The sequence below is a fragment of the Chaetura pelagica genome, unplaced genomic scaffold (assembly GCF_000747805.2).
Source record: "Chaetura pelagica isolate M959 unplaced genomic scaffold, ChaPel_1.0 scaffold85, whole genome shotgun sequence".
Classification (NCBI taxonomy): Eukaryota; Metazoa; Chordata; class Aves; order Apodiformes; family Apodidae; genus Chaetura; species Chaetura pelagica.
In genome coordinates, this window is record NW_009953505.1 from 2466230 (window position 1) to 2493282 (window position 27053).

Consider the following 27053-nt stretch of genomic DNA (forward strand, 5'->3'; position numbering starts at 1 on the left):
TGCCCCTCGGCGGGGCCATGAGGAGGCTCCGGCGGCCCGTCGGGCCGCGGGCGGAGGCCGCTCCGCTGAGGAGACCCCTCTGGCACCGCTCGTGGGCCCCGGGACCAGCCCTTTCCCGTTGGGACGGGTTTGTCTCCCTGCAGATTCAGTATTGCCCACATTTGTGACTGCTCGTAGGAGAATATGCCTTTCAAAGGCTTTTCTGGGAGGCAAATCCGTTACAAAGTACTTTTACCTACACCTTCACTTAGGAGGAAGAAGGGATGTGGTACAGTGTGGTATTAACAGCTATTCTGAAAGACTTTACAGTTTTTATGTTGTGATGTCAAGTTATGAGACAAAATCAGTGTACTCGAGGTGACTATACGTGAGGGCAGTGTAGTGTGGAAGAGAGTACAGCTATTTTACATAATTTAAATTTAAATCTCACATAACAATGTGGTAGTAAGACAGATCTGATTAGTCTAGAAGAAGTTATTAATAATTTTTAGCTGTTCAGTATTGCATTTGGCTTGTAGGTAACTGAATGTACTGAAAGGAAAGCTCTTGGGACAGTTTTACTATTCTGCTTTGTATAAAAAGTATTTATCTGTGCAATAAAGTATCCTAAGTTAATAAGATAGAGAAAGAAATACTCTTTTAGACTAGGACTGCTTTTTTGTTTGGTCATGTGAGGTGTTGTGCTAATAGTGATAACTAATGTGTTACATACTTGGCTCTGGTGAAATCTTGGTTAAATTTACTTGACAGGCTTTTATAAAAAGAGAAATGGAGGTGATTTGGCTAGAATACACTTTCTATTGGCAATAATAAAAGCATATTTTTTTAAGCAGGTGGCTTTTTAGCAACCACAGATATTTTGCACAGAGCATAACAGTTCTGTATGAACAATTCCTATTTTATTTCATAGGCTGGCCGCCTGCTGATCCGTAAATTAATTGCAGAGAAGTTGTGCATTCCTTGGAATGAAATACACTTGCAAAGGACATCAAAAGGAAAACCTTTCCTGGCAAATAACGTGCTCAGTATGTATTCGAATTACAACTTCAACGTCTCTCATCAAGGAGATTATGCAGTTCTTGCGGCTGAGCCTGAGCTTCAAGTTGGCATCGATATTATGAAGACTAGTTTACCAGGTAATGCATGTTGGTCATCAATGCAGATTCTGTAGTGTTTCAGGACTACACATTTCAACCTTTCCCCAAAGAACTAGTCTATGTCCTAGAAATTTGGTGTAATTAGAGTTTAAAAATGTATTGTGTAATTGCTTTTTAAAAAATGTTAAATGTGCTCCTCAATGTTTATTGAGGATTTTTTGTTATTCTAGAAATTGATATATTTCCAGTTTAGAAAAGCAGAGCTGTAGAAAACATTGTAATCTTGCTATGATACTGGCAGGACTGGCATCTGCAGATATGTAAATTACAGGTTTACTGTCTCTTGGGTATAAGCAGGAGCAACTTTCCAACTAGTAACAGTGGGATCCATATCCACAAGAACTTAGTAGCCTGTGACTGTGTTGCTCCCCTGTCCACATTAAGTGTTGACACTGTGTGTCAGCACCAGACCCAATACTGTAGCAAACTGGCATTGAAGATCTGCTGAATCTGCAGAAATCCTCAGTGAGAAGGGATCATGAGGGAGCATTTGAGATGCCCCTAGTAAAATGCTTAATGTCACAAACTTTAGATGTGGGCATATTTATTTGTATGAAGTGCTGCACTAATCTGACTATATTAATTTGCTTCAGGACCAAAATTATAAAGTAGAATTGTAGAAAAGTGTATTTTCAAATACAGCTGTATCAAGATCATTTAATGGCAGTAATAACTGTGTTCTTAAAAAATCTCTCTTCACAGTCTTCACTGTGCCTAGCATTTATTCTACAAAATAATTTATGTAGTAATGTAAAGATGCAAATAAGCCCTGACTTGGATAATTTTCTGATTACATCTTTTTAACCATTATTACAAGTGTACATTTTTTGATTGGCATGTTTAGCTAAAATGCACAGAAATGTTACTGAAGTCCAAAGCGAAGGTCTTCTTTTCTGTGTCTCACTTCCATCTACTTTAGACCTTCACTCCAGGGCTGGTAGCCAGTGTGTGCTGCCACAGTGTGGGATGAAGGACCCCACACCAGCACAGTTCTGCATTTTGTGACAGGAGCTATGGCCCATGGATAAAGCTGCTCTGGAAGAGATACAGCCCTGAAGGGACTGCAGTAATGCAGGGCCCAAATACCAGATTAAGCTCAAAGCCAGTGCTTTTATCATAGCTGTCCCAAGCAAAACAAAACAAAACGGGGTCCCAGCTATGTCCCCTCCCGGTGTCTTGCACACCCCCAGCCTATTTGCTGGGGAGACAGAGTGACAGCAAAGGCCTTGCTGCTATGCAAAGTGCAGCAGTAGATAAAGTACTGATGTGTTTTCAACACTGTTTTGGCGTTGAGCTGAAATGCAGTGCCTTACAGGCAATTAACATCCCAGACCCAACACCCTTGCAAATACCTCAGCTGCACTTGCCACAGCCTTACCGCTAGATTCCCTAATTACTCATTTTAAAAAACTCTTCTGTTCCAGTAGGTAAATAGTGGCAATCAAAGTGTTCAAACATTCTCCTTTGTATTTTAAGCCTTTCTTGGGAAATTAAAAATTGAAAACAATTTATACTTGCCATACATGGAGACAGGGATGTCTCTGCTGGCAGCTGGAAATGTAGTTGGCGTTTTAAAGAGACATTACCCATGTCCAGCTGACAAGTCGTATAAAATATGCTAAACTCTCCTGAAAGTAGGAAAAAATTGTGAAGACTGGAGGTTTAACTTTAGGTTTAGAAACTTGTATTGGTATTACTTCTCATTTAAAATATACTACATTCAACTTTTTAAAGGAATATATTCTTAGTTCTTTTCCAGTTAATAGAAAAAATATTTTTTAACTTAAATACTATCTGGGTTTATTTTAAAAAAACAACCAAAAAACCTCTACTGATTCCTTTCTCTTGTATTTTTTACTTACTTATTCACTATTCCTTTCTCATTTCCCTCAGGGTAAATCTCTGAAATAGTGGATAAATCCGTGTCCATTGATCTGTTGCTCATTCCACAGGCAGTGTCAGAACAATTCAAGGTTCTTTTACATTGTGTCTAAGTGTATTCTTCATTCAGAGTCCCTAATAACTGCTCTTGTAAGAGATGTGGAATCTAAATTAGACCCTCAGTATATAATGTAACTAACTCTTAGTTCTATCATCTTTAGCAGGCTACATGTAGGAAAGAATTATCTTGAGTTCATTCTATCAATGTTTTGATTGCTGTTTCACTTCTGCCATGCATCTTTTTGGTTGCCTATCCCGGGGTTTCCAAATAACAACATGAAGCTGAACTTTGAAGTATTTGGTATCGGGCAGAGTTTAATCTCAGCAGAAACGCAGGAAAAGTGGGGAAGCTGAACTCAGTTTTCAGTGATGTAAAAATGGGGTGTAGGTACAAATTCAGTTCTTAATTTCTTCAGTAGCAAGAGAGGCTCCTGCCGTTGTGTCCTGGAATTGTTGATGGCAGCAGTCATGACCTCATACAGTAGAGAAAAGGTTGCCACATCCCCCTGGGCAGCAGCACTCAGCAGCTGTGGGGATTTAATTTGTGATTGCGGGCTTGTGAGACTAAGCAATGCTTTGACATGTGGTATGAACAGGCTTCAGTGTTTTTACTTATAGAGAGAAAGTAGTTATTTATTCTGGAGATGCTCATGATTCCAAAGACGAATGATGGAATGAAAATTGTTTTTTTTGTAATAAAGTGATACTGAAAAACTAGGTATCCAGATGACCAATCTGAAACAAGCTAGTGATTCCTGAACATGGGTCATTTACCTACCTTTAACTGTGGCTACTTTATTCACATCTCCCACTTTTGTCAGAGATTTAGATATTTAATTTTTATATTCTATTTTTTTTAACAGGAAAAGGGGCTACTAGGGCAAGTCACTGTATCCACAATATGAATTAAAGCTCCACATTGTATACAGAGGAGTAAAAAAATGCATCATTAGAAAATTTCTGGCTTTCCAGTATCTGAAGTTCCACATCTAGCATAGTCTGTCCTAAAGTAATCTAGCTGTCAACAGCTTGTATACATCTTTTCTGTCTTTGATAAGGGAAGGAACCACAGTGCCTGTCATTGTGCATGAAAAATAGCTGTCATCAGTGTGTCAGCACCTTGTTGTGTAATTGCTTTCTGTATTATGTAACTTTACATAAATATTAAATAAAATACCAGGTTCCAAATGTTAAAGAGGTCTTTTTTTATGGCCATACATTTTCCTTTTTGCAATTACAATTTGTATTTTTTGAAAAGAAATATGATACTATTGAAAACTTAATAATTGTATGTGTTAAAGGAAGCCAGCAAATAAGCAACGTTAGGGGCAGAATTTAAAATTGTGTCTGCAATATAAACTAAAGATAGCAGGTTTTTCACCTAAATTTTTTTTGAGAAATATTTTTATCTTAGTAGAATTACCTGCAACTGTTTTTACTGCTGTGTTGTGAATACATAACTTTGACTTTACAGTTTTGTTTCATCTGATAATTCCACTGAGTGGTGCTCTTGCTCTGCAGTTGCTAAGTACATTGTATTTCTGAGAGTGAATCCACTATAAATTTCTTTCTCTGGAATAGCCACAAGGACAAAGAGTTCAATATGTACAAAGTACATTACAGAAGTTGTTTGGTTTTCGTGGTTGTTGTTTTTTTCAAATGCTTGTTTATATATAAAGTGTTTATTCTTGTGATGTAATCCAACAGAATCTTGATTGAGGACTCCAGTATTGTAGTTCTGGTACTCCTTTTGTTGTTCAACCAGTGAATGAAATATGCAGTGTGAATGTACGAGAGAGTATCATGCAGCTGAAAGTTTTGAGAAATATGCTAGTATGCTAGTGTGCTAACATGTAGGAAGGAGACCTGGAGCACGTGTACATTTTTATGTCACTGCTTAATTTGTACTCTCTGTTTTTGTTTTACTTGTGTGCAATAAGAAGCTACCTCTTTCCATATTACTTTTGCTGCATCATTAAAATTTGAAAAGTGAAACTGCTGCAAGACGTAGCCCTCTTTATAGGTGAAGGCAGCCCACACAAGAAGCTATTCTTAGCAGTGCAGATAGAGACAGTTCTACAAAAGTTCCACAGTTACACAACAGTTTATCACCTTTTTTCCACCTTTCCGATATTGAACTAAATGATGTATTGATGGCAGAAAAGGAAAATGTACCTTTAAGGTACTGTGTGTTGTTACCTTTTTGCTATTTTGCAGGTTATTGTTGTAGATACAAATCAGGTTTTCAGTTGTTCTTGAAGAACTACTGAGATAAATTATTTCTTTCTTCTCCTTAGATCAGTTTAAGATGAAATCTTGAATCATTTGGGAAAATGTACACTGTATTGTAGAATTGTTAATAAAAGTAATTGTGGACGTTATTTGGCAAGAGAGGTTATGCATCTGAAATTATTTTAACCCTTTCACAAAAAAGATATAGAAGGATTCTCATAGTGCTATAAAATTCTATGGAAAAAACTCAGCTTATGATCATGTATTTGATTTTTAACTTATGTTCAGGAAATTTTACAACACACGTCAGCTTGGTTTGAGTGATGTGTGGGATATTGGTTGACTTATCAGTAACATAAACCCTGTAAAGTAGAACATTTTTGGAGGCTTAAGAAATAATTATAGTTTAATAAAGATTGCTTTGAGCATTGAAAAAAAGATTTGATCTTAGGTTCAAGAGCTCTTCTGCTATGCAAATGAATTTATTTTCGGTAATGCAATATTTTAGCTTAAATGGAATTGCAAAGGTAAATAAATTAACAGTTGATTAACATTTCATAATCATTTGTTGCATTACAGTTTTTAATGTGGACATCTCCAGTCTCAATGTACTTCTACAATTAAGTGTTTAATATGCAATAAAGTTAGCTTTTCTCATTATTCTTCTGGTTTTTCCCCTAGGTTTGCATATTAAGAGGCACAAAAAGGTCAATTTTCTGCATGTGAGTTTTACAGAAAATTAACTAGATATTAAAGTAGTCCCTGAAATGCTTTTTTAAGAAAGTAGGCTATTATGTGCAAACACCTGCTTGTTTGAAACTGTTTTTCTCTAAGGCAGAGAACTATAAACAGAGTTTAACGAAATTTTGTCTTTTCAATCTCATTATTTCATCAATGAAGTGACTTAATACAAGAGACATCTTCAAATCAGAGATGGCACACATGAGCCAGAGTTCCACGTGAAGAAGCTGACTACCATACTTAAGACTAGCCAGTGGAGGAAAAGCTCTCTCTCCAGCCAGTTACAAACTTTGTGCAGTTTCTTTTGGCAATCATAAACTGAACTGAAGTTTAGGCAAGCCTACATCATAGTTAAGATATTTGGCTTGTCCTTTATCTAGCAGCCACATTCAAGTTTTTGAACTTGTAATGCTTTTTTTAATAGCTGCTGTTCAGTTTTTGCAATAAGAATTTCTTGACCTAGAAAGAGATGCCAAAACAGATTGGTTATTTTTGAGTGCTTTAATATGTCTTAGGATGGCTTAACTTCACCTTAACAAAAGTTATAATTGTTTTTGTTTGTTTTGTACATCTCATAGCAGCAGTCAGCATCTAATCTTTTGCTACAAGAGACAATTGGCAAATTATTAGCTAATGGTACAAGTATAGATACATCAAATGCACTGTTTAGGAAGAAGAAAATAACCAAGAATTTAAGTAAAATGTTACTTTTACTTGATTAAGTATATCAGGATTTATAAATATGAAAACAGGTACCACTACATCTAAAAAATAAAGCAGCTTAATAATATCCTTATTGAACTAAAAAATCATAGTGGTCATATGGCCTTACACTGAGTAAATTTCTTTGTTTGTGTTCTGCTTGAAAACAGGAAGAAGCAGCAGCCTTAAACTTACCCTTAAAGAATACATGTTGTACAGCAGTTGCATTATTGTGTTTTATTTAATAATATTTCTACTACTTTTTTTAGCCTGGAATTATGTCACATTAGTAAAAACACTTGCGCATATCCTGGTAATTGTTTAAGCACCAGTGTTTGATAAACTGAAAAGGAAAATTTGATACTGTGATTGAATCTCCTCTTTGAAGAGAAGTTGTTTTTTTCTGAAAAGCCTATCTCAGTAATTTATGATTGTTTTTAATAGAAAAACAGAAAACATTTGGATTAAAATAGAAACCAACAGCAAAATGTAGAACAGTAAAAATGAATTTGTGGAGAATATATGTGTTTAAAATAAAGGTTAAATGAACAATTAAGAAAGTAAAAAACTTAAACCAGGAGCTTTTAGTAAAAATAAAAGGTTAGAACAAAGAGAAAGAGAAACTATAAGAATGCTTGTCTGTTTTGGGATTTGGGTGTTGGTTTTTTTGGGGGGAGGGTTGTTTTATTTATTTTTTTTCTGAAGTATCCTGTACACTGAATTTAAAGTACTCACAGTTTATTCCGTAATTGGTATTTTTGGAAAGGTTAGGAGGTCATCTGCTAGAGAGGAGCTCTGTGGAGGAGGACCTTGGAGTCCTGGTAGACAAGTTGTCCATGGGACAACAGTGTGCCCTTGGGGCCAAGAAGGTCAGTGATATCCTGGGGTGCATTAGGAGGAGTGTGAGCACTCCAGTGCTTACAGAGCACTGTAACAGGCTCCCCAGAGGGGTGATGGATTCTCCTTCTCTGGAGACTTCCAAGACCTGTCTGGATGCTTTTCTGATTTTAGTGATCTGCCCTAGTTTTTGGCCCTGCTCTGGTAGGGGGATTGGGCTTGATGATCTTCAGAGGTCCCTTCCAACCCCTAATATTCTGTGATTCTCGAAATGTGTTCTAATTTTTTACTTTCTTCTGTTGAACATTAACTGTCAGGGCAGCTTGCTTAATCACTCATCAGTGCTGTTAGACCCAATCACAGTAATATAATTGGGACCTTGGCTGTTTCCCTCAATATTGCAAAGACTCAACAAGCCTAAATGCAAAGAAAATATCAAGCATCAAATTATTTCTGTCTTTTATGACTTTTCAATTTTTACAGTCTGGGAAATGTTGAATAATTCAAAGGAGGCAACCTCAGACTTTCTGACATTTTAAAGTAAATGCTGCTTCTCTGAAGTATGCCAAGATAAAACATGTGATCAGTACTTACATGATAAGAATGGATGTTTAACATGTATATCACTGGGAGAATTGTGGAAGAGATCACAGATTGCAAATCCAATTTCCAATTCACCCTAAAGCTGTGCGAGCTAAAAGATTTTAAAAACATGGTTTTTTTATTTCCTATCTGGTTCTTCTTAGTAATTTATCTAATGAATTATTTGTTTTGTGGTGTCAGTTTCTAAACATCTGTAAAAGGGATAGTTGGTATTAATAAACAATTAGGACTTCGGCATCTGTTGCAGAAGAAATGTTTTCTCTGTATTAGTTTAGTTTGGTTTCCTTTAGAGATAGAAAAACATGATCAAATATAGCTTATGTCCTGTCAGCCCAAGAGTTCTGGACTGCAAACATATTAATCTTACAAAGTTTGCTAATTTGCAGGATTTGTAGCTAGCCTATGTTTCCCATTATTAAGTGGATTGATCTGTTAATACTTCAGTTGCTCATTTTTCTAGGTAATACATTTGACTTTGCCTGTTTAGCATCTGAAAGTAAATTAATATGTATTGATTAGGTATTAGTTCTTGTTCACTGACCTATTCCTTTCATGTACATCAAGACAGTTAGGAATCTGTTAGCATTCTAGGGTTTTTTGTTTTGTTTTGTTTTTGTTGGTTGGTTGGGATTTTTTTTCAGGGAATTAGTTGATCAATGAGCTGCAATTGTAGCTTTTAGCTTTCAATTTCCATAGTCATGGATACAGACCACAATATAAGGTACTTAGTTTGTATCTGACCAAAACAATTTGAAGGCAGTAAAACTGGTAAAAACTGAAGTGAGGAAGGTCAATCATCTTAAGTTGTAGAAGTATCTATACAGAGGACTGGAAATAGTTTTGAAGTTTATGTTGCCAGGAAATACTGTGTTCAAAATTTATAACTGTTAACTTAGATTTTCATTAAGTTTATAGTAAAGTTATTTGGTTGATGACTGAAGAGATATATGCATTTGTGAAAAGAAAAACCTCTTTATTAGTCACATTTTTATGATTAGGCTTCTATACTAAATAAAAATCTTATTTTAAGGTATTAATAGAGGGTAAAAAAATATTCACCAAGAGGGTTGTCAGTCACTGGAGCAGGCTGCCCAGGGAAGTGATGGAGTCAGCATCCCTGCAGGTATATAAAAGTCTTACAGATGCAATTCTTAGGGACATGATTTATTTGTGGGCATGGCAATGCAGGGTTAATGGTTGCACTTGATCTTAAAGGTCTTTTCCAACCTAAAAGATTCTATGATCATATGTAGATTACATCATGTTTAAGTCAAAGTTGTACCCAAAGTAACTGTTAACTGTAAAGTATGTGTACTGGAATTATTCAGCATGAAAGAAAGCTCTCTGGTACGTTTGTAATGGAATATTATTATCTTGTAAACTAGAATTTGCAATGTTAATTAATTACAATGGTCATAGGAATAAGTTCAAGTGTTTGTATAATTGATGATATGTGTCTTTATTTCTGAAATAGCTTTCAAATGAGAGGTGATTTATAAGTAAAAATTTTAAACCAACTGAATAACTGGAAAATGAGACTTGTTCCCATTCTTTCAGAGGGAGATTTTAAACTGTGGTATATGACAGGCTGAGAGAGTTGGGGTTGTTCAGCCTGAAGAAAAGGCTCTGGGAACACTTTATAGCAGCCTTCCAGTACATGAAGGGGGGATGGTTTCAAACTGGAAGAAGTAGATTTAGATGAAATATTAGGAAGAAATGGTTCGCTGTGATGGTGGTGGGACACTGTCACAGGTTACCCAGAGAAGCTATGGATGCCCCATCCCTGGAAGTGCTCATGGCCAGGTTGGACGGGGCTTTGAGCAACTTGGTCTAGTGGAAGATATCCCTGCCTATGACAGTGGGATTAGAACTAGATGATCTGGAAGGTCCCTTCCAACCCAAACCATTCTATAATTCTATGATGTCTTATGCCTGAGGCTTTTTCTTCGAAGTAAAAGCAAAAAATGTATAAGGTAAAAAATCCCACACCTTTCTACTGCTTCTAGCTTTGTCTGTTTCTCATCCTCCAGGTCATGAGAGACACGTGGACATTGAGGAGTGTTCAGTGAAGGGCAACTAAAGTGATTAGATAGTTGAGGAACTTGATCTGTGTAGAAATGTTGAAGGCAGGGGCTGTTGGGCCTGAAGAGGGTAAGGTTCTAAAGAGGGGAATCTAATTGAAGTCTATCTGAAAGGTGGCTGCAGAAAAGGTGCTTGTGTTAAGGAGGGTGCACAGGAACAGGGCAAAAGGCAACAGGCTCTGGTTGCTTGAAGGTAAGTTCCTTCTGGTTAAAAAATGGGGTTTTTAGTGTAAGAACAGCAAAGCACTGGAATAAGTTGCCCAGAGAGGGGTGAAAGACAATGCTTGACAGGCCATAAGTAACCTAATGTAAGGGGTTTTTTTCAACAGAAGATTGAACCAGATGTTCTCCAGAGGTCTTTTCCAGCCTAGATTTTCTATGATTCTGTGAACCTTTCTCTGATACTCAAGCAAATATAGAGACATGGACTAGGCAGGCTGTGGTACTGCTAGTAATTTGTGGAGAATAATAGTCCTGGCTTTTATAATTTGATCCCTTCCTAAGAGCGAAGCAACTGCACTGTATTCAGAAGGAAATTAGAGGGGAGAGCAGTTCAGCAGAAAGTGGTGCCTGAGCTTTTCAGAGAAGGGATATGATGGACAGCTGGAGTGGAGGGGAAAGTACTGTGTAAATTTGAACATAATCCTCGAGAAAGATAGCTGAACAGTTGAAGAAAATGAGGAGAAAAAAGGGGTAAGGAGTGAAAAGGCAGTAGCCTATGTTTGATACACAGTCAGTGTACTAAACAGTTTGAGTGTGTTCGTGCATGATAATGTTGAGATGACACAAGGACTGACAATGCAGGAGGCATTAGACACCTGTAGATGCTGAAGGTAGTGTAGTGTGGATACTCTTTAAGTAGTCTTCTCTGGTAGCATGAATAGTCCTAGGTTATTGAAAGGAAGAGAACTCTCTGAAAGTAATGGAGGAGGAACGGTCCACCAGATTCTTGAGATTTTGTATTTTGAATCACGTGGAGAGGCTGGTGTCTCACCATTGTTGTCTTAAATACTTTAGATAAGAAGAGAAAGGAGAAAAAAAAATATTGTTTGCAGCAGGTGTTAACACAGTTATTTGATCATAAAATATGCCATTTAAACTCGGAGAGAGGAAAGACAATAACCTTTCTCCAAATTGAAAAGTTTGTTTTGTTATTTTTCATTGTTTCAGGGAAGTTTGATTGTCTAATGATTATTTCATTTGCCTTGGTAATCCATCAAAACATTTGACATTGTTGTTGCCTTTCTTTTTCAATATAATAATTTTCTCCAGAGAGGAAAGTTAGTTCTGTCCTTAGATTGTTCTGGATCATTCCATTAGCTGACTACTGCAACTGTCAACAAAATATCTGTCTTAAGATGTTGTCTTCACTTTGGTCTCCAAAGGAAATTGAGGACATCTCTGAAATGTCACTACTGTGTCATGTGTACACTCTGTCAGGTTACACTTTGCAATATGAGCAGGAAATTGCCAGCAAACCTGAATGTGAGCTTTAGTTGGTGTTAGTTCACTCAGACCAATTATGACTGCTGCCAGTAAAAAACCCCAGACTATAGAGGTAGTATTTTCTTTTTAAAAAGAACATTGCGTAACATATGAAAAAAAAAAAAGTCCCAATATGTGAAGTTGTCTCTATCCAGATTTTTATTATCCCTAATAAAAAAATAGGTTGCTTTTGCCATTGTGTGTTTAGCCAGCTGTATGGTCTATTGGACAGTTTGTATGGTGTGCTGATTAATTATATAGGCCATGGGCAATTAGCCAAGCATGTAATGAGGTCCAGAGCTTCCAGTGTATTATAGAAATGCCATTGATCAATATAACCACACAGTCTGTTGTGTCTTCTGCAAAGTAAATTTAGACTAGTGGGGAAGAGTGGTGTAGCCCCTGAAGAGCTGCTGTGGTGCTGCACAGCTGTGCTTCTTTCTAGGGAAGGCTTAAATTTAATCTAATGACTTTAAGCTTTGGTGGTTTTGTTTTTTTTTTTCCTTTGTATCTTTCTTCCTGGGATTATGGGTATCTTCCTACCCCTGCTTTTCTTGCAGGATAAATCTAAAAGACTAATGATGCATGTGATAAATTTGGGAGATTGTATTTCTACGAGTGCTTAAAAAACTGTTTTGTTTTGTATCCCAGCATCCAAGGGCAGGAGGCAGAATAGTTTAATCAATTATGACAAACAGCATGTTGTGTTATAAAATGTTACTAGATTAAGTTGTCAGATGTCAATGAGCTACTTTTGTAGGTGAATATATTTTTTTTTTAATTTAAAATTTGGACTGGTTACATACTTTCCTTTCTAGAAAATGTTGAAAATAATATGTAATATGTTTATGACTCTCATTTCACATGTTTAGTGCAGTAGTTCTGTTATATTAATGGCTTTTTTCATACTGTGTACTGAACAGTCGTCAACATCGCTGCTTGGAGGCTATATAAATTCACATTATACAGCAGAGTTGGTTCATAATTTTTTTTCTCTTACAAGTTGTTTCTGGAGCAGTAACATGAGGTAATTAATTTGCTTATTATTACTACTCTTAAATTTTCTGTAAATATCTCTTTCTATTTTATAGGTAGTAGCTCAATTCCAAATTTCTTTCGCATCATGAAGCGGCAGTTTACTGAGACAGAGTGGGGTGTAATCAAGTCTATGAGTAATGAATGGATGCAGCTGGATATGTTTCATAGGCACTGGGTAATACCTTTTTTTCTATTAAAAGACTGCAATGCTATAACTTACATGCTCTCTTTTGATATATTTTGTTATTATTTTCTTAGGATAAATTTATATACTTTTATAGTTATGTGTTTGTGTGGTGATATTTTAATGGGTTTATATTTTAGTGTTGGGTTTTTTTTTGGTTGTATCAGAATAGGTTTGAGAACCATAGGACAGCTGACATTTATAGAAGGATTTATGACTAGCTTTAACACATACCCAGTAAAAGGCAAAGAGTTCATATCTGTATGTGCCACTAGGTAAATTTGGTTGCATATTCATTATAATGCAGCAAGTTAGTCTGGGTATTGGCAATGCTGAGAACTTTATCACTTGATAATTGCAGTAGTTTACCTTCACGTTCAGAGTAGTGTGAATCTTAAATTTCTTTGGTCTGCAGTGTCTGCTCAGAAGTAATGTTTATAAAATAGTTTGAAAACAGCCAGGATGAATAAAATGCATTTATTCTGTGTTTTAGGCCTTAAAGGAAAGCTTCTTAAAGGCTATCGGAGTTGGAATTGGCTTTAACTTGCAAAGAATTGAATTTAATGTGTCTCCATTGCAACTGGAAATAGGGAAGGTTTATAAGGAGACAAAAATGCTTCTTGATGGAGAGAAAGAAGAAGAGTGGACATTTGAGGTAAGAAATATTAAATTTTATTTTTTCAAAATGATCAACAGTCTCAACACACTATGATTGCATTGCATACTTGATTCTTTTAGTTACATCTTCACACCTTTATTCTGTATAACCACATTCAACATATATCAATCAAAACATAATATATAAATCCACTACATTCTAAACTATTTTTATGATTGTAAGAACACCCTGGAAGTATATTCATTATGATATTTTTTAATTTTTTCTGTTCCTGGGATATATTTCATTCTATTAAATTCATCCTAGGGTGTACAGGAAGTTCACCAAAGCATGTTCAGACCTCAATTCTGGGCAGCTTCTAAAAAGCTCTTCATTAGGTCTAGAATGGAACTAGTGATTAACTAACCCCTTTAGTTAACTAACTCAATTTATGTTACGGGTTTCTTTCCTGTTGTCTGTGCAAGCTGGTAGAAATGTGCTTTTTGTGGATTTTGAGTTACAGTGTGCTGATTGGCTGTGGTCTGTGGGAATGGAAGGATTCAAAAAGCTTGACTTTGCTTAACTGGAACATTACTTTGGGCTCAATCTCCTATCAGAGGCTGGAGTTTTGGGTTTTTGTTTGTTTTTCCTTCTTGAAAGTTGCTGAGACTTATCACTAAACCATCTATCCTGTTAGATTTGGTAGCATTTCTAGCTACATTTGGTCATTGATTACATGCCTGTGGTTGATTGACTAAAATAGCCTGAAGACAATGATGTAGATAGCTCTCTGTATTACTTGATGCTTTATAATTATTTGATCTGTCCTTATCATTAGTAATTACTGCTAGAAGCTTAATTTAATTTTTGTCTGAAGAATGTCTTCTCTTCCATGCTTGTCCCCTGCTTCCCAAGAGCACAGCCTTAAAATGAGACAGATGGTAGTGTTTCAAAGAAAGGACTTATTATATAGTTTAATTTAAAGACAGCCTCAATTGGGATATAATTTCATTTAAATTTAAACATTTATTAAACTGAAATTAAAAAAAAAGAATTAGTTTTTCAGTTAGCAATCACCAGTCAAAAATTAAGCATCACTTTTTCTTCTTCCAAATTTAGTTTTGTGCCCATTTTCTTACTTTAAAAGTCTTATTATTATCTGTCCTTGAGCCAAATTCTAAAAACAATTTGTTAACTGAAAACACTAATTTTGAGAAATCTGGAGGAGCTACCCAAGAGAAGTCATTAAGAGTCACGAGTAAGACTGGGAGGCATATTACTGGTATAGTATTTTCATTGAATTCCTTTTGTGCTGAATTTGCTTGAGTGAACTTCTTCTAACAAATAAAAAAATTATAATCTTTATGCTAGGAGATTACCAAAGAGAGCAATCCAATTATCACATATTTTGGATTGCCGTATTTCAGTTTTAAAGAGAATCTAATTTACCAAAAACAATAGAGAGAAGGGGATTTTACCCATTTAGAGAAAATATTTTGAAAACTCCTTCAGAAAGTACAGTATAATGTGAAAAAAGCAACTTTTAAAAGCATCAAAACTAGGAAAAGATCTGCCACTTTATACTTGTCACTGCAAAAAAGTCAAGAGAAATACTAGTGAGTCTGAGCAGATCAAACCTGTTCAGAGAGCCCGTAACTGTTCACAACAAGAGCAAAACCTCTTCCTATTTGAGACAGAATTTTCTGTGAACATGAAAAAAAATAAAAAATTAATCTAAATACCCCATGAACTACCTTGTTGTGTGCTTGACTGTTTGCTGTCCTTTTATCAAGGTTTTGGTTTTATTCGAAGTATCTTTCCCCTCCTCTATGCCTCATGTATTTTTGAGCTTGGATAGAAGGCAGTAGCTCAGACCTAGTCTCATGTAGTTTTATCTTGATGGATTAATTTAGCCTTAGGCTCTTGTTTTCATAAAGTACTCTAGCCCTCCAACTATTTTGGAAGGAGTAGGAGAAAAAAAATGAGTAAAACTGTGCTTAAAGACTTAAATTTAATTCTAAGGTATTTCTGCACTGTGTATTAAATATGCTTTATTCACATAGGCACTGCATGCTTTGCTCATTAAAAAAAAAACAACAAAAAAACAACAAATTTGTTTAGTAATAAGTTTAGTAGCCCAGTGAAGACTGATATAGTATTTTTGTCAGGGCGTAAATTTAGAATGAAGTAATTATTAGTATCAATAGCAGTAGTAGCAGTAGTATTAATTCTATATGCTCCTTTTACTTTTTTTTGAATAAAATAAACATACAGAATTAAGTATTAGTTCATTTTAATAAAGGCAAATGAAGTTGGTTGATAACAGTTATGACAAATTCTATTATGTAATAAGATATATACATTATAAATGTATGTTTATATGTAGCAGATCTGATATGTACGGAAAAAACTAATTATTTATTTGCAAAACGTTAAGTCTATGACTCTTATTGGTCCCAGTTTTTTACAGTTACGCAAGAACAATGGCTGGATGGCACTTACTGAAATCTATTTTAAAGCAGAATCTTAAATGAGACATTTGAATACAGCCAGCTTAGAAGGGAAGCAGCCAATTTATCCTAAACCTCACTTGAGGATTAAGAATCACCTGACATCACTGCTGCTACACAAATAATTGTTTGCCTTTCTTCACAACAAATTTTTATTTCATTTCTCTATCTACACATTGCCTACAGAAAATTATTTTCAAACTGAGATTACCTGGGTCAATTAGAAACATATTCAGTAATTGGTGTTGGTGTGCAGCAATGGAATCTTTCACCCTCAGTGGAAGTTAATCCTTTTGTATTGTCAGGAATAAAAAGGAATGAAAACTTGTACTTCTAAGACTAACTAATCCAACTGGATTCATACAGCAAGTTATAAAGAGTAAAAATCTATTTTTCTCTGCACTGCAACTGTTTCTCCTGGCTGGGAAAGTAGTTTGCTCATAAGCTGTCTGTTGCTGCATGAATATTAAGAAAAGAAAGGGAAAGGAATTTCTCTAAGGTAAAAGTGTACCAATGTCCTCTCTCTATTTTTGTTTAATCTTCTATTTCCGTTTAAAAAGTTGGATTTATATTATAAGCTGGTATAGCAATAACTCCAGGTGAATAGGTAAGCAAGGTGATTTGCTGTTTTTTTATTGTTTCAGTGTATTTCATTAATTCCATACCTTGAGTTTTTTGCTGGCAAGTAATAGGAGCTGGGAAAGATCTCCTTCCCTTCTGTGTTTGTTTTGGATTTACATTTCTCTGAAGCACCAAAGATAAGATGAAGGGCATAGTTTGTTACATTTTCTTGTAAGATGATAAAAACTCTTCTGTGATCACAGAGGATATGTAAACTAAAGGAGTTGGAATCTTCTTAATTCATTGCCTGTTGGGCAGGATCTCTCAGGGAATGGTCCTTCTGTTAAATGCAGCTTTGAGCTGACAAAAGCCCCATTTTATTAACAATATGTAAAAGACTTTATAATATGTTTATAGTTGCTCAAACAGCTCAAGATGTAATACATAAGTGCATTTCACAAAAAGACGTTTCTGTGCATTAAGCTTAAAGAAAGTTCACTGCTAAATCTGTCAAATAGGCACAGTTTTAGTACTGGAGAGATCAAAGTAAAAACATGGTTCTACTCTCACACCAGCACCTAACTGCCAAGACATCCACATCTTTGCAAGTAAAGTCTCCCAACATTATAGTTCTACTGCTGTTACACATGACTAGAGCAGCTGCTGTCTGGGCTGAGCTGGGATGAGTAGGTTTGGGCTGAGCATCTTGACACTTCTAATATGCAGCACTGTTTGGGAATCATAGAAATAGTATCCTTGCAACTGAAATATTTGAAAAGCCTTTATGGTAGACAAACTGTAGAGAAGCCTAATGCAGACTGGCAGCTTTGTTTTAAAAGTCATTTTTATCAGACTAAAAGGGGGAGAAAAGGCAACCAACAAGCTGTCAGAGGAAAAAGAAGCATGCTTTATTTGTATTATTATAAAGTACAGTTAGAGTCTTTTCAAAGGAAGTGGAAATTTGAGCTTCAGTCATACCTCCCAAGAGAATATCCAGACTACTGATTTTCAGATTAATGATGATATGTAAATTGTTCGTTTTTCTAAGTAAAATTCTTGTTATTTTTGCTTTTCACCTTAGAAAGTTGGTGTAGAAATTATGTGAAAATTTTTGGATGACAAAACAAGGAAAACATTATTCCCCTTCTCCTGTGTATGTATTTTTTAAAAGCCAACAGGATTGTGACTTGACTATAGTATAAATATTATTCAGAAACAGTGTATAGAAGTGTTTTAACTAAAATGAATTGTATAGGGTGAATTCTTTGGCTTTCTAGAGGAAAACACTATGAAAGAGAGCTATTAGATTAAGCATATTAATAAATTTATAGTTACATATCTAAAAACAGTTTTTGAGGAAAATTGATTTGTATTTATACAGAGCAGTGCTCAGACTGCCATGTCAGAAATTCAGAGTTGTGATCTAACATGCTACCTGAAGCCAAGAGTGAGAGTCACTAGTTTAAATTTACACTTAGATCATTGTTCCTCAGAATACATCCCAGAAGTTCAGACTTGATCTCACTGGAAATCAAATAGCTAAGATGGGCTAAAGGGCCTGTAACACAGAAGGGACTGATAAAGAAATGCTAAGGTCACAAACCTGAATATAAATATCTACAAATGAGTGATGGTAACCTATAGTAACCATTTCAGCCCTCCTAACGTTTTAATATATCTGCACTTTTGAGCTCTCCAACAAAACTGCTAAAAGAGTCTACTGCTTTATGAATGTCATTATTTTGTAGTATTTTAAATTATGTTCTGCTGTTGTTCTAAACCATATTCTAAACATTTATACAGTCTTTGCTGGAAAAGAGTAAAGAAAATGCGTTCACATTGCCATTTTTCATCTTTTCTAGGAAACCCGGTTAGATGACCATCATCATGTCGCAGTGGCTCTCGGGAAACAGAAGGGATTTGGACAAAAGCATTCTGATGTAAGAAATTAGGAAACTTTTTCAGTTCCTGATAACTAATAACTTGAAAATAAACTTAATCTGATGCAGTAGCTGAAAGTGTGTTATCTCAGATGGAGAGCCAAGGAGAAAGCTTAAGGACAGAATTAACCAGATTGTTACTGAACTGTTACTTCTAGTTCTGTTGTGCCTATTTCAGGAAACGTCTGGGAAGGAGAGATGGTTTCAGAGGACAGCAACAAATAATGTCAAATCTAGAATGTATGTGTTACACAGCATTCAGTGTGTTCATTCATGAAAAGATAAAGTGATTTTTTTGGCACAGCCTGGTAGTACTGATATGGGAAACATGTTTTTTGCAGAAGGAAATAGAGACAGTGAACCAATCTGGACTGCTAAACCAGAACAGCAGCTCAACAACTTGATTGTAGGGGTGGATTGTCAGTGCACGTATCCCAGAGCATATCCATCTTTCAAACACCATGATGACAAGATAACCCATGAGACAAGCAACAACAACCAACAGATGGGAAGAACAGCAGTGTTAGACTTCATTCCATGTGGTCTCTCTACTGAGAGAAGCAACAAAATTGCTTTAAAGCTTTTCAGGATTTTCTGTGTAATGAAACAAAGACTTGGATCATGAAGATAGCAATAAGAGTCAATTTTGAGGTATACTGGCAAGGTGCAGCTGAAATGATCAGACAATCAGCAAAGAAAAGTGCGACAAATTGCCAGGTTTGTCTGTGGTGTTTCAGTTGCTCGCAAAAAATTGGGTTAGTGTTGTTCTGTTATTCAGATACAAAGATTCTGCCAGAAACTAGAAAAAAAAAATAGTATATGAATGTATAAAAGGATGAAAATGGTCATGCACGTATCAGTCATGATCATAAAGTCTGAGTCTGTGTTCATGAATAACACAGAGAGGCAGACTTTTTAACTAGTATTGGATATACTAAAAAAAAACGGAGGTGTAAGCTACCTTTGAGGATTTACATGAAAATGGTCATGCACGTATCAGTCATGATCATAAAGTCTGAGTCTGTGTTCATGAATAACACAGAGAGGCAGACTTTTTAACTAGTATTGGATATACTAAAAAAAAAAGGAGGTGTAAGCTACCTTTGAGGATTTACTGTGGTAAGGCAATGCTCAATTATTCTTTAAGAAAATATGTGGAGTCTCTTTGACAGGATATACTTAGGTTCCCAGTGGGGCTACATGTCATCTTTCCTACAGGAATATTGATAAATGTTAATCCAAAGTGAAAAGAAGGTGACCATTATTTCTATAGACAAATCATCTAAGTATTCTACAAAATCTGGGGGTTTTGAGTGTTGACCTTTGCCACTGCTGTCACACACCTTAGTATTATCATGGAAATAATAGGACTGGTATCAAGAGTTATGTTGAAAATTTTTGCATTAAGAAAAGTCTCAAAGGCATACTTATCTACTGACTGAATTTGTGATGTCCTAAGTTTCAGTAGCTCAATTTGCTGAAAGAAGGTCATTTTTAATAGGACAAGTGAGCATTGTGTGACTCCCCAAGATGGAAACAAAGTGAAAAATTCTGTAATATAGCATTGTGCCTTTTCAGGACTCCTGACAGGAGTGCGGAGATAATGAAAATGGCCTTCCCTCTGTCAAAGAGGCATATAAAAAAGGATTCTATGAGTTGCTAGATGTGTTGAGAGGAAAAAGTGTTCTTCATCTTAATTTTTAAAAAACAGAGTATGTAGACGTTATGCAATCGCTTCAGGATGTCAGTGCTTGTTCCTGTTCCCTCTCTGCCATCAAAGGAGTAGTCCATTTTTATAGAAAGTGCTTTCAGTGAACTTTCTTCCCAACCTGATAGCAAGTACCTGCAATTCACAGGAAAAGCAATTGTTACTTTAAATTATCATAATTGAAGTATCTAGTATCAAGAATCTTAAGAAAATATGTGCTAGTGATTGCTATATTCTTTAAAAGACAGAACATTTATCTGCACTCTTACCTAGATATTGAGTCTCTGAGACAGGTTTCAGTGAAGGATGGCTGAGTTTCTAATTCTCTCTAATTCCTATGTGGCTGTAAAATATCTTTTTGTCTATCACTTGCTAAATTTCAGAGGACTTGTGATTAATTCGGTTAGAGCACACTTGTCTCCAGACAAGGATGTGCTGAAGTTCAAACTCTACCTGTTAGCTCTGAGGCTGGGTTCATACTTGGTATGCACCTGCAATGTCACTTGCATGGCTCCAGGCACACTTGCTGCATCTTTACCTCATGTGCAAAATGCCAGATGTACAGAAATGTCTCTACACTGTGTCACTTGTGTGAGGAGGTAAAGTGAGAGGCAGCTTAACTTTTTATTTCTGGGCAACTTTGTATTTTGCTGTGCTCTTAAAACAAACACAAACCATTTTGCTATCTCTACTGACAGTAGTTTACTGCCCAAATACTGAAGCAGAGAACAGACATTTTTGCTCTTTTACCTATTTACTGACTTACCTTCATTGATGTGACAGGAAAAGAGAACAAAATCAACAAAATGTGCCTTAGGTGGAGTCACTTCCAGCACTTGCATGTAAACAAGCAAGTGCCTGCAAGATGCTGTTATGGGCAAATCCCTCAAACCATCACCAGGAACTCAACATGCTGGGGTGCCTTTCTAAAGTGCCTGTAGGGCAGTGCATGCAGCATGGGGGATAGACATGATGAACTAGAGATCTGTGTGCAGTTGCAGGGCTGTAGTCTGGTTGGGTTCGTTGAAGCGGGATGGGATGGCTCCCATGGCTGGAGTGTTGTGATCAAGGGATACAGGCTCCTTAGGAAGGACAGGCAGGGAACACAAAGAAGGGGGAGTTGCCATTTATGTGAGAGAGCAGCTAGAGTGCAAGATCTCTGCCTGGGGATGGGTGCCTGGCAGGAGCCAGCTGAGAGTTTATCGGTTAGGATTAAAGAGAGGACAGGTGAAGGTGACTTTATAGTGGATGTCTGCTGTATGCCACCTTACCAGAAAGAAAAGTGAATCAGGCCCTCAACAAAATGTAGGAGCAGCCTCATGTTCACAGGCTCTGGTTGTCATGGGGGATTTTAAACACTCCAGTATCTGCTAGTGGTACAACATTATAGGACATAAGCAATCCAGGAGCTTTCTGGAGTACATCAATGACAACTTCCTTCTCCAAATGATAGAGGAGCCAATGAAGAAGGCTTCTCTGCTAGACATCCTACTCACCAACAAGCAGACACTTTTTGGTTACGTGACAGTCAAGGACAACCTTGGCTGCAGTGAGCACAAGATGGTGGAGTTCAGAATACTGCCAGCAGGGAGAAGGGCTCACAACCTTGGACTTGAGGAGAGCAGACTTTGGCCTCCTAAAAGAAAAGTCCTGTGGGATAACGTGTTGGAGCATGTCCAAAGACAAACAATAGAGCTGGTGAAGGGCCTAGAGAACAAGTATTAAGAGGAGAAGATATGGGAAATGGAGTTGTTTAGTCTGCAGAAAAGGAAGCTGAGGGGAGGATCCTGTTGGTCTCTACAACTACCTGAAAGGAGATTGTAGCAAGGTGGAGGTCGGTCTCTTCTCCCAGGTAACAAGCAATAGGACAAGAGGAAACGGCCTCAAGTTGTGCCAGGGGAGGTTTAGATTGGATATTAGGGAAAAAAAAACAACACCAAAAGGGTGCCCAGGGAAGTGCTTGTCACCATCCCTGGGGGTATTTGTGTAAACATGTAGAAGAGGTGCTTAGGGACATTGTTTAATGGTAGACTTGGCAACATTAGGCTTAGGGTTGGACTCGGTAATGTTAAAGGTCCTTTCCAACCTAAATGATTCTATGATACAGCCTTAGAGCAGGGCCCAAAAAAGCTGTTTAATATTCAAGGATCACTTCCTCCAAGCTCAAGAACATTCCATCTTAATGAGTATGAAGTCTGGCAAAAATGCTAAGAGGCCCATGTGGATGTTCAAAGATCTCCTAGCTAAACTCAAAACACAAAAAGAAAGTGTACAGAGGTTGTAAGCAATGATGGGTAACCTCGAGGAATACAGAAACATTGTCTGAGTATCCAAGGATAAAGTTGGGAAAGCTAAAGCCCAAATTGAATCTGGCTAGGGATGTCCAAGGCAAAAAGAAGGGCTTCTTTAAGTGCACAGGAGACAAAGGGAAGATTAGGGAAAATGTGGGTCCTTTGCCCAATGAGACAGAGACCCTGAGTACACAGGACATGGAAGAGGCTAAGGTACTGACTGCTGCCTTTGCTTCAGTCTTTATTAGCAATACTGGCCTTCAGGAAACCCAGGTCCCAGAGATCAGTAGGGAAGGAGCAAGGAAAAAGTACTCTTGGTGGAAGAGGATATGGTCAGGGAATAGTGAAGCATACTAGATGTACATACATCCATGAACCCTGATGTGATGCACCCACAGTGCTAAGGGAGCTGGCAGATACCATTGCAAGGCCACTCTCAATTGTCTTTTGTTGATCATAGCAACTGGGAGAAGTGCCCTGAGACTGGGAGAAAGCGCATGTCACTGTCTTCAAGAAGGAAGACCCAGGGAATTACAGGCCTGTTGTCCTCACCTCCATCTCTGGAAAGGTGACTTATCAACTATTTCTGGAAACCATTTCCAGGCACATTAAGGAGAAATTATCAGGACTTTCTTTGTCAAAAGAAAATCATGCTTGAACCATCTCCAGTATCTCAGTCTGCACTTGATCTGGATTTGCCATTGGGAATTGTGGGTTGATTGTGGACACTTTTGTCCTTAAATAGCATGGGTTTGAGAGAAGCATGCATAACCCCAGTCATTGCTTGTATTAAAAGGAGTATGAACAGGTACACCTCTAGTGGAATAAATCCTCAGACTATTATCTCAATTAATTGTCTGCTGAAGAAAGAAAGTACAGCTTGGTTTTGTTGGTGGGTTTTTTCTTCCAGACTTAAACAGTCATTCGTTAGTATTTGCATCATTCTCTGTCCTTCATTCTTTCATTTTTCTGAACTGAGTTTCAATGAAAAATTGGCTTTTTCTGTGTGTTTTGTTTGTTATATGCCTCTGTTAATTACTGTATAGCCTAAATTGGGGACAGTGATATTGGTCTCAATTGGAATATTTTCTTATTCAGTAAGCAATGTATAGTACAGTTTATGTATATAAGCAATGTATAGTTTAAAGGACAGTAAATACTGCAGGGAAAAAAATGAGATTTATTGATTCCTCTAATACTAATATTTATTTTTTTAGGTATGTGCTATGGAGCCTAACCAACCACAGTTTACATTATTGACTTTTGAAGATTTAGTTGCATCTGGTATTCCAGTCACACCTGAGGATTCTGCATATTGGGATAATTTTTGTTCTAAGCAGGAGAATCCAGTGAAACAGAGTTCATATTCAAGATGAGAATACCTACAAGAAAAGGAAAATTGTTAATATTTTCATGCTGTTACTCTGCATAATTCATCATCAGAAGTGTGAATGTGTAAATGAAACATTTTTCCTTATTTGAACTGTCTGATTTTTCACCTTTTAAAAATTCCCATTCTTTATCAATATCTTAAGGAAGATCTTAAGGAATTCTGAGTTAAAAGCTGGACACATGCATTTTTGCTTCTCTGTACCTTTGGTTCATGCACTTCAATAATTACCCATGCTAGGAACAGGGACCAGAGCTACAATAATGTTGATTAGCCGACAAGTGTTTTGATACATAAAAATATGTTTCCATACTTCATTTATGCTGAAGCTTGAATTATGATACTGCTTCTTCTCTTACAAAAATATTGGTTTTATTCTTGAATGGATGAATAAAGCCAGAAGAATTGGTACTAACCCTTTTGCTGTTACTATATGGTGCAAGTGTTTGTACAACACTTTGATTTTCTGTAATGGCAGGCTAAAGACGTCTGGATCTTAGTAGTCTTGGGACTGCATCTTTGCAAAACTAGTCTGAGGCAGGGGATTAACTGAAAAATATTTCATATCCTTTTCACGTACAATCCTTGTTAATTAAAGATTCCTGTATGTAATTTAGGATTGGATTTTGAAAGGTTCTTTATATGGGTTTTTTTCCTTCAGGAATAGATTTGAGCCAAACAGCAGTTCAGTTTTCTCAAACTTGCATTTACATCTGTTCTGCCCTAGTCACTGTCATGTGACAAAGTCTCGTAACACATGAAGACAGAATATTTCATTGTCTTACCATGAATTTAATTTTCTGCAGAAAATCTGTAGATCTTGAGTGCACCTTTAGAATATTTCATGTTCTTTTTTGAAACAAATCCTATTTTGTGCCCTTACCTCTGGCTTTCTAGAAGTCATAGATACATTATGCTCCATCTAAACGTAAGGAAACAACATACTGAACAGAATGAGTCATACAGAATAGAATGATTTTCACAGCTGAAAGGAGTTAATTTCTGTCCTATGGTTAAACACAGATCTTCAGGGAATTTGGGTTTCTGTATGACTTGGCTGCATCCTGTATTTCTGACTAAAGGAGAATCTACTTGCAATGTAAGCCTTGGAGCCACGTCTGAATAGAAAGATAAAAGATGTAGTGAGAGAAGGATGAGTTTTACAGTACAGAGCAAGCTTTTGAAGTTTTGCTGTAGATAGTTCTGAATTCAGTTATGCTGTTAAATTTTCCCAATTCTACATGTTCTGATTAGTATTTTTGTTTCTGTTTCAATGACTCTTTCCTACTGATCTCTGGGACCTTGCATGCTAATCATGTTTTTTGGTGTTTTGCTTTTTTCCTCCAAAACAGCAAATGGGTGGAGCAGTAACTCTTCTCTCCAGATTCCACAAGGGTTATATTAGATGTTCAGTGACTTCAAATCTGAAGTGAACAGAAATATACAATAATTTAAGTACAAATTCTAAGTCAAGTGTTCCAGTCTGATTTTTTTCAATTAAATACAAGTTGCAATAAATAATAAGCACTTCATGGAGGCCAGAAAAGGCTATTCAGAGGATATGTAACTATATCATTTACTGGGACAGGATATTGTTAACTGATTCAGTTCACTCTGCCATACCCTCTTCTACCTGAAGTGTACTGTAATCCCAGATGGGCAAGCACAGAAAGCTGCTTAAGAGCTAAAATAACTAGAAGTGTTGCCAAGATGAAAGAAAATACTTGTTTTGCTGCAGATTTTTGAACTTTGCAGAATAAGGAAGCCTTTCAGAGTATGGGGACCTGGAGAGTACTGAGTGCCATGGCTGGCTGGCAGTTAACCAGTCTGGTACATGCCAGTCCTCACCAGTCACAGGACACGCATCAATTGCAGCTGTACGAGACAGTTTAAATTGCCAACTATTTGCTGGAACTGTACATAGGGAATGATATGAATAGATAATTTTCAGATACAGATTTCTGAGGCTAAAGTAATTAATTTCACATTAGAAATGAGTTACTCTTGCCTGGAAACCGTGTCTGAAAACAGTATTTTTCTTTCATTGGAAAGAGCGTATAAAATATTAATGTAATTATTTATAATATTGTGCTACATGTAAGTAGAGGACAAACCAATTTTGTTAAATTAGAAAACTACACTTGGTTTGCTTGCCAGGAATATAATATGATTTTCAGGGCTATCTCTAATGAGAAAGATTAGAAAAATGAGTTAGTTTTGGGTAGCTTTCCATGAAATAAAAGCGCAACAGTCCAGACAGAATTGTCTAGAAGATTGGAGTTCCTCACTATCACAACTCAGGCTGGACAACCCTGGGAGATTCAGATTGGACTCCCTTGCTTTCTAAACAACTCCTCTCAGAGAGGATCCCAGGTGTGCTAGATCCAGTCTTCCTCTCAGACCTGGCCCTCTCAGGGAGAGTTGTGACAGGGCCCATTGCATGCACTGGGTACAGGTAAGTTTTGAGCCCATCCCATTCAGTGGGTATGGTTAACCGTTTTTAACAGACCAATCTCATGCAGTGGGGACAGGGCAAGGTTAACCTCTTTAATTCTCTGTGTAGTTCCTAGGAGTAATGGCATTACCAGGAGGATTAAACAAAACACAGCTTTACTGAAAATTTGGTAAGATTATAAAGCTTGGCAAAAAAAACCCAATACACAACAATATTACTCCCAAAGCAACAGGCTACAACTAGCAAAACTTAGCAAAATTACAGGCTTTATTACCCTTATGTGCTGAGAATCAGATTAGAAACAGAGAGGGATGAAGAAAAGGGGACAGAAAAGATGATAGCACCCTTGGATCCAGTGACAATCACAGCATGAAGCTGGGGTCCTTGGAGGGTGCCACACAAGAAGTGCTTCAAGCCTGCTACTTTTATCCGTTACTCATTGTTCGAGTTTTAGCACAAGTTGTGTGGTGACTGGATTTTAGCAGGCTCAGGATGCTTCATAATTAGGAAAAAAAGATGAGGGAAGAGCCAATGTCCACCACAATGTGGTTTAGTTGATACAGCCTCTGGCTGAGAGATGTTGCCTCTAGCCTTGTTAA

General features: G+C 36.8%; 1 protein-coding gene across 1 annotated transcript; it reads left to right on the forward strand.

Moving 5' to 3' along the window:
- The first annotated feature begins 768 nt into the window (after positions 1 to 768).
- Positions 769 to 23985, forward strand: AASDHPPT (aminoadipate-semialdehyde dehydrogenase-phosphopantetheinyl transferase). Its single transcript, XM_009999421.1, has 6 exons — positions 769 to 774; positions 911 to 1136; positions 12871 to 12992; positions 13495 to 13656; positions 18533 to 18610; positions 23827 to 23985. The coding sequence occupies exons 1-6, from the start codon at positions 769 to 771 to the stop codon at positions 23983 to 23985; spliced, it is 753 nt and encodes a 250-aa protein (XP_009997723.1).
- Positions 23986 to 27053: the final 3068 nt, after the last annotated feature.